This window comes from Bombina bombina, chromosome 3 (genome assembly GCF_027579735.1).
Source record: "Bombina bombina isolate aBomBom1 chromosome 3, aBomBom1.pri, whole genome shotgun sequence".
Lineage (NCBI taxonomy): Eukaryota > Metazoa > Chordata > Amphibia > Anura > Bombinatoridae > Bombina > Bombina bombina.
Window position 1 is genome coordinate 409,912,096 of NC_069501.1, and position 20,523 is coordinate 409,932,618.

General features: G+C 39.1%; 1 protein-coding gene across 1 annotated transcript in view; it reads left to right on the forward strand.

Moving 5' to 3' along the window:
- Window positions 1-20,523, forward strand: part of EIF2D (eukaryotic translation initiation factor 2D) — a 247,483-nt gene that overhangs the window by 190,212 nt on the left and 36,748 nt on the right. Inside the window, exon 14 of the mRNA XM_053706592.1 lies at window positions 6,452-6,626. Coding sequence (XP_053562567.1) covers window positions 6,452-6,626 — 175 coding nt within the window. The remainder of the gene's footprint in view (window positions 1-6,451; window positions 6,627-20,523) is intronic.

Below are 20,523 nucleotides of genomic sequence, written 5' to 3' on the forward strand. Positions count from 1 at the left end.
AAACTAGGAAAATCTATCACATCTATCATGGTGTATAAATGATGGTTTTTCCTGGCATTCTTTCAGAATTCCTAAGGTTCTGAAGATTTTTTTTAGGATGGTCTAGATAAGGGACAATCTGCAAATTCTCTGAAATGGCAGATTTCTGCTCTTTCAGTTTTGTCTCACAAAAATATTGCTAATTATCCTGATGTTCTTAGTTTTGTTCAGGCTCTGGTTCGTATTAAACCTTCTATCAAGCCTATTTCTCCTCCATGGAATCTTAACCTAGTGTTAAGGGTGTTGCAGGCTCTTCCTTTTTGAACCTATGCATAAATTGTACATTAAACTACTTTCTTGTAAGTATTTTGGCCTTATTATTTGCTCTTTCTTGTGAACCTTCTTATCTGATTTTTTGTTTTATCAGGATAAGACTGTTTTACGGACGTCTTTTAATTTTTTGCTTAAAGTGGTTTCTTCAGATAACATTAGCAGAGAGTTTGTTGTTCCTTCTTTGTGTCCTAATACTAAAAATGCTTTTGAGAGATCTTTGCATTACTTGGATGTTGTTAGGGCATTGACGTATTTCATTGATACTACTAAGTATTTTAGACAAACTTTCAAAAGGCTTCTGTTTCTTTACGCGTGTAGAGGAATCTGCTCAACGGAGCGCTCTAGGTTTGTACGTCCTCCAGTAATACAGACGGCACAATCGAGAGAGGACGGGAACACTTTCCCTTACTCACTGAGCACTGGGTCATAGGTTAAGGCTGCTCATATCCAGCGTGACAACTCTGCACGCAAATGTCAGACACAGGATAAATAGAGAACGGAAAAAGCGCACTTGAGAACCCAAAGTTAAAAATCCAACGTTTATTATTAAGTCCTTGTAAGGTAAAATCATGGGTCATAAAACTTTCCATATGATTTCCAGGATGATATGCAGGTACTTAGCGTAGCATACGCGTTTCGTGCACTTGCGCACTTGGTCACTGCTCACCTGTGTACCTGCATGTCTTCTAATTAAAGAAGACCAATAGTTAATTAAAGGGATATATCTTACATCTGTGTGTTCTTAATTAATCATCCTGAAAAACACAAATAACCAAGGATAGTGACTATCTTATGTATTATACAATGTTCAAAAGTAAGCTTAATATTAGAACATCATATGCAATATGCTATGAGTTTGAATATCATGTATGCTTGAGAAAACAAAACAATTAGACATTTCTAGATGCTTGTACGCAACCTTAGGAGAACAAAACAGTATTGAAAATTACTATATGCATCATTTCAGGAGCTCGACCAAATAAATACTTACAAGTGTGCAAAAGTGGAACATGAAAACATTCCTTATTCCCTACATACAACTCTCTAAAAGCAGAGCAGTATTAGATCTTAGCGTATATAAAAATACACAAATAAATGAAGAACCTATTTTATCTCATGTTTACAGATAATACCTAATTTTGTCATATCTTTAAACATTTCTAAATAAATAAACCTCTTATATTCTGAATAGTATACCTATTATCTATTACTTTTATATATAAAGAAAATATATTCTAATATTTACAGGTAGTCTTAAAGAGATAGCGCTACATTTATTCTCAATATGTATACACATTAATGGATCAGAACATTGTCTGTTCATTGAAGATATGCTGATCATACTATTCCTAAAATAATTTGTAAGTAATATATTTGATTCCTTTCTATATGTAATCGACTATCCTGCTCAAACAAAAAGGTCTAAGTCCCTTCTCATGTTTATCCCATATGGGTGACTGGTTTCTAGAGTAAACATCCAGTGAATCTCTCTTTTACTGAGAGTCATCTCCCTATTGCCTCCTCTTCTCCATACTGGTACAAAATCTATACCCTGTATAGTTAATGCTGTTGTATCTGAATTATGTAAATTTCTAAAATGTCTAGCGTCTGGAGTGTCTGATTCTATATCCTCTATTGAGCGAAGATGCTCTAAGAATCTGACCTTCAGTGGTCTTTTAGTCTTACCTGTATATTGCATGAAGCAAATTTTACAGGTAAGAAGATAGACTACATGTGTTGTAGCACAATTAATGAAGGAATTCATTTTATGTTCCTTCTGGGTTACAGTCGACTTGAACCTTTCACCCTCAGTCACATAGCCACAAGCCTTGCACATTGGCCTACTACATTTGTAGAATATATTCTTTTTCTGTAGCCAACACTTGTTCATTTTGGGATTCAGATCTGAGGGGGACAGGGAATTGGCTAATGTTTTCCCTTTTTTGGGGATAAAGTCACACCCCCTTGTATGATCTGATTCAATATAGTCTCCGAGTATAGTATAGGTAATGTTTCTTGCACTATATTGCATATTTTATGAAATTCTAAGCTATATGCAGTTATAAATTTAGGTTTGCATGTACTTAATTGGCTATTGTTTTTACTCTTGTCTTTACTTTTGTAATTAAGTAAATCCTTTCTGGTCAGTTTATCAACTGTGTTTTTTGCTTTTTCTAAAACCTCTTGTGTGTATCCTCTATCTTTCAGTCTGATCATGGTTTCCTGTGCTTGTCTTTGATAATCTTGTTCGCTAGTACAATTTCTTTTTATCCTGAATAACTCTCCTTTCGGAATTGCTCTCACTACATGCCTGGGGTGGCATGAGTTATATTGCAAAATTGTATTTCTAGCCGTAGGCTTTCTATACATGACCGTGTTGATTTTTTGTTCCCTCTCATCAACTAATATAGTTAGATCTAAGAAGTTCACACTTTTATTGCTCTGTTCACTAGTGAAACTTATAGCACAATTATTCTGATTCAAATATTGACAGAAATTGTTAGCATCCTCCTCATTCCCATTGAACACAAAAAGTAGATCATCAATATAGCGATGAAAATGAATTAGTTGATCTCTAAATGGATTTCTATCTCCAAAGACGTGGGACAGCTCCCACCAACCCATAAACAGGTTGGCGTATGAGGGGGCAAATCTAGCCCTCATTGCCGTCCCACGTCTCTGGAGATAGAAATCATTCTCAAATTTAAAAAAAATTATGAGTTAACAAATATTCAGTTGCCCTCATAAGAAAGATTTTTGTAGCAGGTTCAAAGTCAGTTTGTAGGTTTAGAAAATGTTCAACTGCTGTCATACCTAATGTATGTTGTATAGATGTGTATAGTCCCGAAACATCTACCACTATAAATCTATATGTGGATTTCCAAGTGATCTGTTCTAATTTCCTAATTAGGTGTGTTGTGTCTTGTATATAGCTTGGTAAGTCTTTTACTATATTTTACTATATTTTGAAGAATGGAATCCACTAGCTGTGAAAGGGACTCATTGAGAGAATCTATGCCCGCTACTATGGGTCTACCGGGGGGGGGGAGGGGGACAGAGGATTTTTGGGGAGGTAGTGGAATATCGGAATGACCGGAAAATCAGGAATTGATGCTTCTTGAACTGATTTACTTATACTATTGTTATGCCTGACATACAAAATTAAATTTGTTAATTAATTCTTGAACACTTTAATAGGATCTTCCTTTAGTTTGATGTAAACTTCTTTATCATCTAATTGCCTTCTTGCTTCTTTCCTATAGTCTTCCCTATTTAATACTACCGTATTTCCCCCCTTGTCTGACTGCCTAATTACGATTTTATCATCCTCATTGAGGTTTTTTATTAAGGCCAATCTTTCCTGTTCTCTGAGATTATTATGGTACCTATCCTTCATCTTTTTTTTTTTTTTTTTTCCTTTTTAAAGATCTTACATTTTCCTCTATGGTCTTTTTTAGAAAATATCCAAAGCCTTGTGTCTTGTATGCACAGGATAGAAATGTGATTTTTTTTTTCCTTAAGTGTTTCAAACATATTTCTTTCTCACTAAGTAAACCTGTATTATTCTGTACTCCCTCCTGATTGAGTTCCTGTAGATCAGTGACACTACACCAGTCAGAGAATATTAATTCACTCTTATATATTTTGTTTGGATCCTCTTTGGGTCAATTCACTCTCTTGTTCTTGCCCATCACTTACACCAAAAAAATGTTTGCGCAATGTAATTTTGCGTACAAACTTATTCATATTTAGAATTGTCTCAAAAAGATTAAAGTGATCTGCAGGAACAAAGTTTAAACCTTTTGACAGTACACTGATTTCATTATCATTCAAACTTTTTGTTGACAAATTAATCGCATCTGTATTTATGCATATTTTTTCTGCATTTTCTGAGAACTTGTAGCGTATGTTTTTTGGATAGTCCCCATCCTGTGTACTTCTTCCTTTTTGTTTTTGATGACTTGCTATTTCCCTTTCCCCTTCTGCCTCTATGTTTTTTTTTTCTTCCTGTAGGGAAAGTTTGTGTATCCCCGTTTTTTGGCATCATATGGGGTGCTCGCTGGCCTGCTAGTTCTTCTATGGATTTCAGTACTGCGGATGTTACAGCTTCTTCCATAACCTCTCCTTCTGACGAATCAAGTTCATATTCGGTGTCAGAGAATGTTACCACTTTATTCTTCCGTTTCTTCAGCCCCTTGGCTAAAACTTTTTATTCCCAAAGCTTATTTGGAGGCAGGTCAGCCTCCACCGCAGCGAATTACTGCTCATTCTACTAGGTCAGTTGCAACTTCCTGGGCTTTCAAGAATGAGGCTTCAGTTGATCAAATTTGCAAGGCAGCTACTTGGTCTTCTCTGCATCTTTTACTCAATTCTAAAATGTTTGTCTTTTTCTGAAGCAGCCTTTGGTAGAAAGGTTATTCAAGCAGTTATCTCGGTTAGATTTTGTCGCCTGTTTGACTTATTTTAAGTGCATAAAAAAGAAAAGGTGGTGGTGTTTTTTTTTTTATTTTAAATCCCTCACTATATGTTATTACTTGTGGACTCCACAGCTTGAGTGTTCGTTCCCAAGAGTAAAGGATCGTGGATTGTATGATAGAAAACATAGTTTATGCTTACCTGATAAAAATGTGTTTAATTTTTATTTTTGCCTGTTTGCTTATTTTAAGTGCACATAAAAAATAGATTTAATTTCTCAGTGAATTTATTTTTTTAAATCCCTCCATTTCTGTTACTACTCATGTACTCCCAAGAGTAAAGGATCATGTACTCTCACCACCTGTATAAAAGAAAATGCATACCTGATAAATTAATTTCTTTCATGGTGGTGATTGGGTTGTTCTGGGTTTAGTTTTTTCTTCAGCACATCTTCTTTCCCTGCTACTTTTATGGCTCCTATTGCTTTTTCTTACCTCACGTACCTTAGTTGCTTAGCTATAGGTTAGACTGAGTTATGTGTGAGGTGGGAGGGGTTTTATAGAGCTCTTTGGGTTTGAGACTCTATGCCTCCTCCTAGTAGTAGAGAAGAGTAATTCCCAAGGATTGTGGACTCTTACCATCATGCAAGAAATTAATCTATCGTGTAAGAATAAATTATGTTTTTGTTTCCTTCTGTAGTCATCAGTGCCCGTGTTACTCTGATAGCTCATGCTAGTGTTTGGTATCTCGTCAGCCTTATACCTAGTCATTATTGTGCTGAAAGCAGATTTTGCGTCTAGTGCTGTAGACAGGGCCGGCTCAAGATATTGTGCTGCCTGGGTCAAATAATTCAATGACACCCCCCCAGTATTTACATTACTGATTAGTATATCAACCGAATAGCCTGGCCGCTGACCTTACTAAGCCTGCCTACCTGCATGCAACCAATGCTTATGCACAATAGGTGGGAAGGCAGTTAGGGAAGAGATGCACTTGTTTCACCTTGAATGTTGCCACTAACCTTTTTGTGCATGATGAAGTTATGCTGCTTGGAGCCTGCGACTTCCCCCACTGAAACAGAGAACAATAGTAGTCTGGGTTTGACAGCAACTTACTCAGTCACTGAAGTGCTGCCCCTTGTCAAGTGCCACCTGGGTCCGTTGGACCCACTTGGTCCCATAGTTAAGCCGGCTCTGACTGTAGGCACATCCTATTTGATTACAGTCATTTTTCATGACTCATGAATGGAATCACTAACTTGAGTTTTTATGATGTTATCTGTCAAGTATCCAAACAATTTGGCCCTTCCTATGACCATTTTAATCTATATTATTAATTTTCTTCTTTCTCTTGTTATCCTTTGCTGAAAGGTTTATCTAGGAAACCTCAGGAGCAGCAAATAACCTAGGTTCTAGTCGCTGATTGGTGGCTGCATATATATACCAATTGTCATTGGCTCACCCATGTGTTCAGTTAGAAACTAGTAGGGCATTGCTGCTCCTTCAACAAATGATACCAAGAGAATGAAGCAAATTTGATAAAAGAAGTAAACTGGAAAGTTGTTTAAAATTGTATGTTCTACCTAAATCATGACATAAAAATTTGGGGTTTCATGTCCTTTTAAGGCCTGTTCATGTATATATAGAGGTTACTGATGTTTTAACAGAGAATAGTTTCTGCAATATAATAGATATGTCAGCTTTGTGGCTCCTGTTTTATGCAGGTGACTGTAATTAAAAATCTGGAGTTGTATGGTCTGGATCCTTCTTCATTCGCAAACATATTGCAGCAGCGAGTACAAGCCAGCGCCACCTGCTCTGTACCGCCAGGGTCAAAAGACAGAGTCCAAGTTCAGATTCAGGGTAACCAGGTGTCTCAGGTTGGCAAGTTGCTATTGGGTGAGTATGATTTCTGATTTTAGTGTGTCTGTATATATGTATATTTATATATCTGTCCATCTGAGAGACAGAGCTATAGCCTTAAAACATTAAATGAAAAATTGTAGTTGTATTGGACATTAAAAAAAACTGTTTCCGTTCTTCTGATCATCTTCACACTGTTGCTTAAAGGGAGACAAAGCACTATTGTGTTAAACTGTGTGTTTAACCCCCATGTACATTTGCGTGGGTTTGTGACACTACAAAACCGTTCTTTATTTTTAAATGAGATTTGCAGATGAGTTGGCAGATGAGTTTACATGTTTTCTCAATCTGATACAAAAAAAACAACAACTTTTTTCATAAAAGTTTCTCAATAAAGTTCTGGTAATGATCATTTATTTGTATCTTCAAAGTCAGAATTTGAGACCATTTCATAAACACTTCAGGATTGTATGCTGGTATTGTTATTCATCTATTTATTTTATTCTGATACTTTATTTCATACAAAGTGGTCTACACTGGGATAACTTATTTTCAAGCTACCATCTATACTGGAAAAAAACAACAACTTTTTTATTCTCTAAATAACAGCTTTGTAAACAAGAGACAGCAGCTGTAATCATCCTCCCAGTGGGAAGTTGTTGAGAAAGGTACGAAAAGTTTCATTTTAAATTGTTCTTTCTATGTATTAGCTTTTGTTTCTTTCGTAAAATGATGATGGTCCACAGTCGTCCATCACATATGGGATATATTTCCCGCCACTAGAAGGAGGTCAAGAACCCATATCAGAGCTTAAAGACCCTCCCATCTCTCTCCAGATTTGTTCTTAGCCTTGTAGGAGAAAGTTGAGAATATAGGTTGTTCCAGCTACTTGCTTATGGATTATAAATTGGGAGCTATGTGAGACACAGAGTCCCTTGGGAGTATCATTTACAGAAAAAATAGAAGAGAAAATTCACAGCAGCTGAATGATACAGGGACACAGGAATACCCTGTTATGTGTGCAGCATTTCCCTAATGGGACTTCAGCCATAACTAACCTCGGGCGTCGCTGGATGGGCTCTCTACTAGATTCTGCAGCAGCTGCATTGATATTGACATGCCTGGTAAGCCAGTGTATATGGATGTAGCCTGAGCGCCTCAACTAGAAGTAGGCTAGGATGTGAATAGGTAGTACACGTGTATTTATTAATGGCAATAAATGTTGACAGTTAAAACAATTAAAACAATAATTAAAACAAAAGTTTAAAACAATAAATATGCAAAGGTACCTATGTGGAATATTCAAATAGTACAATAACATTGATCCATGTTTATCAACATACAAAAAGACTGGTAAGATGCGACAGTAGACAATCTTGATAATAATATGCGAATAAAAGCTATACACTATATATACTATATATATATATATATATATATATATATATATATATATATATATATATATATAAAACGGAAAAAGGGCTGGGGATCAGGATCCGGTGTGTATCCTCAGTTGTCCACAACACTTAAGCCAGCACAAAGAGATTTGAATAATCACCTTTAATGTATCAAAAACATATGTTTCAAGACTTGAAAAAGGCCTGTGATGGGCCGAAACGCGTTGACCAAGCATCTGGTAAGCCTTATTTCTACATCTATAGCTACTTTGAGCATACTACACTATATTGATTATCTTTCACAGATAAATCCAGCTAGGAGCAGAACATCCACTAAAATCTCTGGATTTCCACCTTTGGTCGCAGCACTAACCCTGCAGCACCCAACTGAACCTTGAGAATAATTTTTCATTCACTAACTTTCATCACTTAGACTTATATTGCACCTACGAATGTATTTATCTTAACTTCAACATCTTTTTTCATCTTTTTTCATCAAAAATGTATTTTTGTCCTTTGTTGAAGGATTATCCTTTTTTTTCACTATTGTGCACTATTTTTTGAGCTTTCAGTCACATCCCCTTTTCTCCTACACCATCATTAATGAGGGATCATCTATAACATAACTATACTGGACTCTACCTAAGTATACGCTTGGAATTTCTACATAATATTTAACTGAACCTGGGATTACAAATTACACTCAATTAATAGGAACAATTTGTGACTTCTCACTACACCACGGCCAAGACCCCGCTGGGCACTTAGTGCCCCATTTGTGTACCAAGGTGGTATAGTACTGATTTAGTGGTACTTTCTTTAGTGGTACTTTTTCCATATATATATATATATATATATATATATATATATATATATATATATATAGTGTATATATAGCTTTTATTTGCATATTATTATCAAGATTGTCTACTGTCCAATCTTACCAGTCTTTTTGTATGTTGATAAACATGGATCCATGTTAATGCACTATTTGAATTTCTTTCATGTAATTGGCAAGAGTCCATGAGCTAGTGACATATGGGATATACAATCCTACCAGGAGGAGCAAAGTTTCCCAAACCTCAAAATGCCTATAAATAGACCCCTCACCACACCCACAATTCAGTTTTACAAACTTTGCCTCCTATGGAGGTGATGAAGTAAGTTTGTGCTAAGGTTTCTACATTGATATGCGCTTCTCAGCATTGTTTAAGCCCAATTCCTCTCAGAGTACAGCGAATGTCAGAGGGACGTGAAGGGAGTATCACTTATTGAATACGATGATTTCCCTAACGGGGGTCTTTTTCATAGGTTCTTTGTTATCGGTTGTAGAGATTCATCTCCTACCTCCCTTTTCAGATCGACGATATACTCTGAATTTACCATTACCTCTACTGATAACTGTTTCAGTACTGGTTTGGCTATCTGCTATATGTGGATGGGTGTCTTTTGGTAAGTATGTGTTTTATTACTTAAGGCACCCCAGCTATGGTTTGGCACTTTATGCATTTATATAAAGTTCTAAATATATGTATTGTACTTATATTTGCCATGAGTCAGGTTCATGTATTTCCTTCTGCAGACTGTCAGTTTCATATTTGGCGAAAATAACATTTTAAGAAAAAATGTTCTTACCTGGGGTTTAGTCTTTTTTTCTAATTGACTATTTTTTTCTTGCAAATTGCGGCCGGTATTAGGCCCGCGGGTGCGCCAAATGCTAGACTTTATTGCTTCATTTTTGGCGCAAGATTTTTTTTTGGCTTTAAAAATACTTCTGTGGCGCAACTTCGTCATTTCCGGCGTCGTAGTTGACGCCGAAGCCTTACACACGGTTGCGTCGTTGGTGACGCGAGTGTGCCATTTCCGGTTATTGTTGGCGCCAAAAATGTTTCAGTTACGTTGTGCGTCATACTTGCCGCAAATTTTTTTTCATTATTTTAATACCCCATTGATGTTTGCCTCTTGCCTTTTTCTCTGTCAGAGGGCTATTCTATTTGCATTTTTCCCCATTCCTGAAACTGTCATATAAGGAAATTGATCATTTTGCTTTATATGTTGTTTTTTTCTTTTACATTTTGCAAGATGTCTCAATCTGATCCTGCCTCAGAAGTATCGGCTGGAACTTTGCTGCATGACATCTGTTCTACCAAAGCTAAGTGCATTTGTTGTAAGATTGTGGAAATTATTTCTCCGAATGTCATTTGTAATAGTTGTCATGATAAACTTTTACATGCAGATAGTGTGTCCATCAGTAATAGTACATTGCCAGTTGCAGTTCCTTCAACTTCTAATGTACATGATATACCTATGAATTTTAAAGAATTTGTTACTGATTTTATTCAGAAGGCTTTGTCTGCATTTCCACCTTCTAATAAACGTAAAAGGTCTTTTAAAACTTCTCATTCAGTTGATGAAATTTCAAATGACCAACAACATAATAATTTATCCTCCTCTGATGAGGATCTATCTGATACAGAAGGTCCTTCCTCAGACATTGACACTGACAAATCTACTTATCTATTTAAAATAAAGTATATGCGTTCTTTATTAAAAGAAGTGTTAATTACTTTGGATATTGAGGTAACCAGTCTTCTTGACGTTAAGTCTAATAAACATTTAAATGCTGTTTTTAAACCTCCTTTTCCTATTCCTGAGGCTATTTCTGATATGATTTCTAAGGAATGGAATAAGCCAGGTACTTCTTTTATTCCTTCTTCAAGGTTTAAAAAATTGTATCCTTTACCAGCAAATTCTATAGAGTTTTGGGAAAAAATCCCCAAAGTTGATGGGGCTATTTCTACTCTTGCTAAACGTACCACTATTCCTATGGAAGATAGTACTTCCTTTAAGGATCCTTTACATAGGAAGCTTGAATCTTATCTAAGGAAAGCCTATTTATATTCAGGTCATCTTTTCAGACCTGCAATTTCTTTGGCTGATGTTGCGGCTGCATCAACTTTCTGGTTGGAGAATTTAGCATAACAAGAATTGGATTCTGATGTAGCTAGCATTATTCGCTTACTGCAATATGCTAATCATTTTATTTGTGATGCCATTTTTGATATTATCAAAATTGATGTTAGATCCATGTCTTTAGCTATTTTAGCTAGAAGAGCTTTGTGGCTTAAATCTTGGAATGCTGATATGACATCTAAGTCTAGATTACTATCTCTTTCTTTCCAAGGTAATAATTTATTTGGTTCTCAGCTGGATTCTATTATTTCAACTATTACTGGGGGAAAGGGAGTTTTTCTGCCTCAGGATAAAAAACCTAAGGGTAAATCTAAGGCTTCTAACCGTTTTCGTTCCTTTCATCTGAATAAGGAACACAAATCTAATCCTTCCCCCAAGGAATCTGTTTCCAATTGGAAACCTTCCTCAAATTGGAATAAATCAAAGCCATTTAAAAAACCAAAGTCAGCTCCTAAATCCGCATGAAGGTGCGGCCTTCATTCCAGCTCAGTTGGTAGGGGTCAGATTAAGGTGTTTCTAGGATTTTTTTGGATAAATTCTGTCCAAAATCAATGGATTCAGAGCATTATCTCTCAAGGGTATCGAATAGGATTCAGAGTAAGACCTACTGTGAGAAGATTTTTTCTCTCACGTATCCCAGCATATCCAGTAAAAGCTCAGGCTTTCCTGAAGTGTGTTTCAGACCTGGAGTCTTCAGGGGTAATCATGCCAGTTCCTTCTCAGGAAGGTCTGGGGTTTTATTCAAATCTATTCATTGTCCCAAAGAAGGAAAATTTATTCATGCCAGTTCTGGATCTGAAAATTTTTAATCGTTATGTAAGAGTACCAACTTTCAAGATGGTGACTATAAGGACTGTTCTGTATTTTGTTCAGCAAGGACATTATATGTCTACAATAGACTTGCAGGATGCATACCTTCATATTCCGATTCATCCAGAACATTATCAGTTCCTGAGATTCTCTTTTCTAGACAAGCATTACCAATTTGTTGCTCTTCCATTTGGCCTAGCAACAGCTCCAAGAATCTTTTCAAAGTTTCTAGGTGCCCTACTCTCTGTAATCAGAGAACAGGGTGTTTCCTTATTTGGACGATATATTGGTACTAGCTCAGTCTTTACGTTCTGCAGAATCTCACACAAATCAAGTAGTGTTGTTTCTTTGAAAAGATGGTTGGAGGATCAATTTACCAAAAATTTCTTTGATTCCTCAGACAAGGGTCACCTTTTTAGGTTTCCAGATAGATTCAGTGTCCATGACTCTGTCTCTAACAGACAAGAGACGCTTGAAATTGGTTGCAGCTTGTCGGCACCTTCAGTCTCAGTCATTCCCTTCAGTGGCTATGTGCATGGAAGTTTTAGGCCTCATGACTGCAGCATCGGACGCGATTCCTTTTGCTCGTTTTCACATGAGACCTCTCCAGCTTTGTATGCTAAATCAATGGTACAGGGATTATACAAAGATATCACAATTAATATCCTTAAATCCCAATGTACGATGCTCTCTGACGTGGCGGTTAAATCACCAACGTTTAGTTCAAGGGGCTTCTTTTGTTCGACCAACCTGGACTGTGATAACTACAGATGCAAGTCTTTCAGGTTGGGGAGCTGTTTGGGGATTTCTGACAGCACAAGGGGTTTTGAAATCTCAAGAGGTGAGATTACCAATCAATATTTTAGAACTCCGTGCAATTCTCAGAGCATTTCAGTTTTGGCCTCTGTTGAAGAGAGAACCGTTCATTTGCTTCCAGACAGACAATATCACAACTGTGGCATATGTCAATCATCAAGGTTCGACTCACAGTCCTCAAGCCATGAAAGAAGTATCTCGGATACTTGCTAGGGCGGAATCCAACTCCTGTCTAATCTCTGTGGTGCATATCCCAGGTGTAGACAATTGGGAAGCGGATTATCTAAGTCGTCAGACTTTACATCCAGGAGAGTTCTCTCTACATCCAGATGTGTTTTCTCAGAATGTTCTGATGGCCTCTCACCTAAACAAGAAACTTCCCAGGTACCTGTCCAGGTCCAGGGATGTTCAGGCGGAAGCAGTGGATGCGCTAACCATTCCATGGAATTATCATCTTGCTTACATCTTCCCGCCTCTAGTTCTTCTTCCAAGAGTGATTTCCAAAATCATCATGGAGCAATCGTTTGTGTTGCTGGTGGCTTCAGCATGGCCACACAGGTTTTGGTATGCAGATCTTGTTCGGATGTCCAGTTGCCAACCTTGGCCACTTCCGTTAAGGCCGGACCTACTGTCTCAAGGTCCTTTTTTCCATCATGATCTCAAATCATTAAATTTGAAGGTATGGAAATGGAGGTTTCTCTGACTCAGTGATTAATACTATGTTACAAGCTCGTAAATCTGTTTCCAGGAAGATTTACTATCGAGTTTGGAAGACTTACATTTCATGGTGTTCTTCCCATAAATTTTCTTGGCATTCTTTTAGAATTCCTAGAATTTTACAGTTTCTTCAGGATGGTTTGGTTAAAGGTTTGTCTGCAAGTTCTTTGAAGGGACAAATCTCTGCTCTTTCAGTTTTATTTCACAGAAAGATGCTAAACTTCCTGATATTCACTGTTTTGTACAGGCTTTAGTTTGAAATAAGCCTGTCATTAAATCAATTTCTCCTCCTTGGAGTCTCAATTTGGTTTTGAAGGCGTTACAGGCTCCTCCATTTGAGCCTATGCATTCTTTGGACATTAAACTACTTTCTTGGAAAGTGTTGTTCCTTTTGGCTATCTCTTCTGCTAGAAGAGTTTCTGAGCTTTCTGCTCTTTCTTGTGAATCTCCTTTTCTGATTTTTCATCAGGATAAGGCGGTTTTGCGGACTTCATTTAAATTTTTACCTAAGGTTGTGAATTCTAACAACATTAGTAGAGAAATTGTTGTCCCTTCCTTGTGTCCTAATCCTAAGAATTATTTGGAAAGATCCTTACATTCTTTGGATGTGGTAAGAGCTTGGAAATATTATGTTGAAGCTACTAAAGATTTTAGAAAGACTTCTAGTCTATTCATTTTATTTTCTGGTCCTAGGAAAGGTCAGAAAGCTTCTGCTATTTCCTTGGCTTCTTGGTTAAAGCTTTTGATTTGTCAAGCTTATTTGGAGTCGGGTAAGATCCCACCTTAGAGAATTACAGCTCATTCTACTAGGTCAGTCTCCATTTCGTGGGCTTTTAACAATGAAGCTTCGGTTGGTCAGATTTGCAAAGCAGCAACTTGGTCTTCTTTGCATACATTTACTAGATTCTACCGCTTTTATGTATTTGCTTCTTCAGAAGCAGTTTTTGGTAGAAAAGTTCTTCAGGCAGCTGTTTCAGTTTGATTCTTCTGGTAATGTTTTAAGTTTTTCTTATCATTAAAGAATAAACTTATACTTTGGGTTGTGGATTATTTTTTCAGCGGAAAATGGCTGTATTTTATTTTGTATCCCTCCCTCTCTAGTGACTCTTGCTTGGAGTTCCACATCTTGGGTATTTGATATCCCGTACGTCACTAGCTCATGGACTCTTGCCAATTACATGAAAGAAAACATAACATTTTCATATTGGCAAGAGTCCATGAGGCCGACCCTTTTTTAGTGGTAATGATTTTTTTGTATAAAGCACAGTTATTTCCAAATTCCTTTGTTGATGCTTTTTACTCCTTTCTTTATCACCCCACTACTTGACTATTCGTTTAACTGAATTGTGGGTGTGGTGAGGGTTGTATTTATAGGCATTTTGAGGTTTGGGAAACTTTGCCCCTCCTGGTAGGATTGTATATCCCATACGTCACTAGCTCATGGACTTTTGCCAATATGAAAGAAACAGAATTTATGCTTACCTGATACATTACTTTCTCCAACGGTGTGTCCGGTCCACGGCGTCATCCATTACTTGTGGGAATATTCTCTTCCCTAACAGGAAATGGCAAAGAGCACAGCAAAGCTGTCCATATAGCCCCTCCTCAGGCTCCGCCCCCCAGTCATTCGACCGACGGTTAGGAGAAAAAAAAGGAGAAACTATAGGGTGCCGTGGTGACTGTAGTGTATAAAGAAAACATTTTTTTTCAAATCTGATTAGGAAACCAGGGCGGGCCGTGGACCGGACACACCGTTGGATAAAGTAATTTATCAGGTAAGCATAAATTCTGTTTTCTCCAACATTGGTGTGTCCGGTCCACGGCGTCATCCATTACTTGTGGGAACCAATACCAAAGCTTTAGGACACGGATGAAGGGAGGGAGCAAATCAGGTTTCCTAAATGGAAGGCACCACGGCTTGCAAAACCTTTCTCCCAAAAATAGCCTCCGAAGAAGCATAAGTATCAAATTTGTAGAATTTGGCAAAAGTGTGCAGAGAAGACCAAGTCGCTGCCTTACATATCTGATCAACAGAAGCCTCGTTCTTGTAGGCCCATGTGGAAGCCACAGCCCTAGTAGAGTGAGCTGTGATTCGGTCAGGAGGCTGCCGTCCGGCAGTCTCATAAGCCAATCGGATAATGCTTTTCAGCCAGAAAGAAAGAGAGGTAGCAGTAGCTTTTTGACCTCTCCTCTTACCAGAGTAAACAACAAACAAAGATGAGGTTTGTCTAAAATCTTTTGTTGCTTCTAAATAGAACTTTAAAGCACGAACTACATCTAAATTGTAGGAACAACTATTTCCTGGTTAATATTCTTGTTGGAAACAACTTTTGGAAGAAAACCAGGCTTAGTACGCAAAACAACCTTATCTGAATGGAAAACCAGATAGGGTGGATTACACTGCAAAGCAGATAATTCAGAAACTCTTCTAGCAGAAGAAATAGCAACCAAAAACAGAACTTTCCAAGATAGTAACTTAATATCTATGGAATGTAAAGGTTCAAACGGAACCCCTTGAAGAACTGAAAGAACTAAATTTAGACTCCAAGGAGGAGTCATGGGTCTGTAAACAGGCTTGATTCTGACCAAAGCCTGAACAAAAGCTTGTACATCTGGCACAGCTGCCAGTCGTTTGTGTAACAAGACAGATAAAGCAGAAATCTGTCCCTTTAGAGAACTAGCTGACAACCCTTTATCCAAACCTTCTTGGAGAAAGGAGAGAATCTTTGGAATTTTAATGTTACTCCAGGAGAATCCCTTGGATTCACACCAACAGATATATTTTTTCCATATTTTATGGTAAATCTTTCTAGTCACAGGTTTTCTGGCTTGGACCAGAGTATCTATCACAGAATTTGAAAACCCACGCTTGGATAAAATCAAGCGTTCAATTTCCAAGCAGTCAGCTGCAGAGAAACTAGATTTGGATGTTCGAATGCACCTTGTACTAGAAGATCCTGTCTCAAAGGTAGCTTCCATGGTGGAGCCGATGACATATTCACCAGGTCTGCATACCAAGTCCTGCGTGGCCACTCAGGAGCTATCAGAATCACAGAGGCCTTCTCCTGTTTGATCCTGGCTATGAGCCTGGGAAGGAGAGGAAACGGTGGAAACACATATGCTAGGTTGAACGACCAAGGCGCCACTAATGCATCCACTAGAGTCGCCTTGGGATCCCTGGATCTGGACCCGTAGCAAGGAATCTTGAAGTTCTGACGGGACGCCATTAGATCCATGTCTGGAGTGCCCCATAATTGGGTTAACTGAGCAAAGACCTTCGGGTGAAGTTCCCACTCCCCCGGATGGAAAGTCTGACGACTCAAATAGTCCGCCTCCCAGTTGTCTACTCCTGGGATGTGAATTGCAGATAGATGGCAGGAGTGATCCTCCGCCCATTGGATGATCTTGGTTACTTCCTTCATCGCTAGGGAACTCTTTGTTCCCCCCTGATGATTGATGTACGCAACAGTCGTTATGTTGTCCGACTGAAACCTTATGAACCTGGCTTCCGCTAGTTGAGGCCAAGCCAGGAGCGCATTGAATATTGCTCTTAGTTCCAAAATGTTTATCGGGAGAAGAGACTCTTCCCGAGACCATAGACCCTGAGCTTTCAGAGAGTCCCAGACCGCGCCCCAACCCAAGAGGCTGGCGTCGGTCGTGACAATGACCCACTCCGGTCTGCGGAAACTCATTCCCTGAGACAGGTGATCCTGGGTCAACCACCAGAGAAGTGAGTCCCTGGTTAACTGGTCTACTTGAATTTAGGGAGACAAGTCTGTATAGTCCCCATTCCACTGTTTGAGCATGCACAGCTGTAATGGTCTTAAATGAATTCGAGCAAAAGGAACCACGTCCATTGCTGCGACCATTAGTCCTATTACTTCCATGCACTGAGCTATGGAGGGTTGAGGAATAGAATGAAGAACTCGACAAGCGTTTAGAAGCTTTATCTTTCTGACTTCTGTCAGGAAGATCTTCATTTCCACAGAATCTATTATTGTTCCCAGAAAAGGAACCCTTGTGGACGGTGACAGTGAACTCTTTTCTATGTTCACCTTCCACCCATGAGATCTGAGAAAGGCCAACACAATGTCTGTATGAGCCCTTGCTTTGGAAAGAGACGACGCTTGGATTAGGATGTCGTCTAGGTAAGGTGCTACGGCGATGCTCCTCGGCCTTAGGACCGCTAGAAGGGACCCTAGCACCTTTGTGAAAATTCTGGGAGCGGTGGCTTAACCGAATGGAAGAGCCACGAACTGGTAATGTTTGTCCAGAAAGGCGAACCTCAGGAACTGATGATGAGTTTTGTGGATTGGGATATGCAGATACGCATCCTTTAGGTCCACGGTAGTCAAATATTGACCCTGCTGGATTGTCGGCAAGATTGTCCGAATGGTTTCCATTTTGAAAGATGGAACTCTGAGGAACTTGTTTAATATCTTTAAATCCAGAATTTGCCTGAAAGTTCCCTCTTTTTTGGGAACTACAAACAGGTTCGAGTAAAACCCTAGACCTTGTTCCCCTGAGGGGACTGGGTTTATCACTCCCATCTTTAATAGGTCTCTTACACAATGTAAGAATGCCTGTTTCTTTATCTGGTCTGAAGATAAGCGAGACAGGTGGAACCTTCCCTTTGGAGGAAGTCCCTTGAACTCTAGCAGGTATCCCTTGGAGACTATCTCTAGTGCCCAGGGATCCGGAACATCTCTTGCCCAAGCCTGAGCAAAGAGAGATAACCTGCCCCCTACTAGATCCGGTCCCGGATCGGGGGCTACCCCTTCATGCTGTCTTGGTAGCAGCAGTAGGTTTCTTGGTCTGTTTACCCTTGTTCCAGCCTTGCACGGGCTTCCATGCAGGTTTGGGCTGGGCCGCGTTACCTTCTTGTCTAGCGGCAGTGGAGTTATTAGCCGGTCCGTTCCTGAAATTGCGAAAGGAACGAAAATTAGACTTGTTCTTAGCCTTAAAAGGCCTATCCTGTGGGAGGGCATGGCCCTTACCCCCAGTGATGTCTGAAATAATTTCCTTCAATTCCGGCCCAAAAAGGGTCTTACCCTTGAAAGGAATATTAAGTAACTTAGTCTTGGACGACATATCTGCCGACCAGGATTTTAGCCAAAGCGCCCTCCGTGCTACTATAGCAAAACCTGAGTTTTTCGCCACCAATTTCGTTATTTGAAAAGCGGCATCCAATATAAAGGAATTAGCTAACTTTAGTGCGTGAATTCTGTCCATGACTTCTTCATAGGAAGTCTCTTTCTGGAGCGACCTTTCTAATTCCTTGAACCAAAAAGACGCCGCTGAGGTGACAGTAATAATACACGTAGCTGGTTGAAGGATGAAACCTTGCTGAACAAAAATCTTTTTAAGCAATCCTTCCAATTTTTTATCCATAGGATCTTTGAAAGCGCAGCTGTCCTCTATAGGAATAGTTGTGCGCTTCGCTAATGTTGAAACAGCTCCCTCAACCTTCGGGACCGTCTGCCATGCGTCCCTTCTAGGGTCTACTATGGGAAACATTTTCTTAAATATAGGAGGTGGGGCAAAGGGTATACCCGGCTTCTCCCACTCCTTATCCACTATGTCCGCTACCCTCTTGGGTATTGGAAAAGCGTCATTGTGCACTGGGACCTCTAAGAATTTGTCCAATTTGCACAACTTCTCTGGTACTACCATAGAATCACAGTCATCCAGAGTAGCTAATACCTCCTTTAGCAAAGCGCGGAGATGTTCTAGCTTAAACTTAAATGCTACTATATCAGGTTCTGTCTGTTGAGAAATTTTTCCTGAGTCTGAAATTTCACCCTCAGACAGCCCTTCCCTCACAGCCAATTCCGATTGATGTGAGGGTAAAATAGATAAAGCATCGTCAGCGTCTGATTGTTCATCCCTTTTATCTGTATTTAAAGCTGAACAATCACGCTTTCTCTGAAATGCTGGCAGTTTGGATAAAAGATTTGCTATAGAATTATCCACTACTGCTGTTAATTGTTGCATAGAAATAAGTACTGGCGCGCTAGGTGTCGCCTGCGCGGGCAAAGCTGGTGTAGACACAGAAGGAGAGGATGTAGAACTATCCCCACTACCTTCATTAGATGAATCATCTTGGGCAACATTATGAAATGTAACAGAGCTGTCCTTACTTTGTTTGGACTCTATGGCACAATTATAACAAACACTCGAAGGGGGGACCACATTTGTCTCTATACACACAGAACATAGGTTATCTGATGGCACAGACATGTTAAACAGATTTAGGCAGCAAACAATGCAATAAAAACGATTTTAAACAAAAACGTTACTGTCTCTTTAAATAATAAAATGACACACTTTATCTTTACATTGGCCATTGAACCTTTGGCTCAAGCCATTAGGAACTCAAGTCCAATACATGGGGTAAAATTTGGGAGAGTCACTGCAAAGATAGCGTTATTTGCGGATGACGTTACTCTATTTCTCACAAACCCACTGGGCTCCTTACCGATACTGCTGGATCTTCTTTCCAAATTCGGGACATATAGCTATTACAAAGTTAACGTCTCTAAGACCGAGGCCTTGCCGCTTGACATCCCTGCATTTGAGTTAGATGTTCTACGAACATCTTACTCTTTTCAGTGGTCACGAGCCACCATCCGGCATCTTGGGGTACAACTGGGCCCTGACCCGAAATCTGTACTTGCCATCAACTATTCAGATATAATTCAGGAGGTCACTGAGCTCACCACTTCCTGGAGCCTCAAAGAATTGTCATGGCTGGGTCGTATCGCCTCTTTTAAAATGACAATTCTACCTAAAATTCTCTATTATTTCCGATGTATTCCCCTCAATGTACCCAGTGCTCTGATAGACACACTCCAATCTATTGGCCAAAAATACATATGGGGAAAGTCTAGACCTCGAATTGCTGCGAAAATACTGCAGAAAAAATACGAACGGGGAGGAGTAGCGATGCCTAGCATACGTGGGTATTATGAGGCAGCCAGACTATCACACATCACAGCGTGGGCAGACAAGGGGGAACCTCAGGGATGGAAGAATATAGAAAATTCTGAGCTGCCCAGAGGATTGACCTTGGCAGATTTGCCCTGGATCCCTGAATATCAACTAGACATGCTGAGAATTAAAAATGTTATTGTCAGGGAAAATCTTAAAATGTGGCGTACTCTTAGAAACCTACCTGAGGTGGCCCCCCATCCATCCCCTATACACTCCCTACCCGC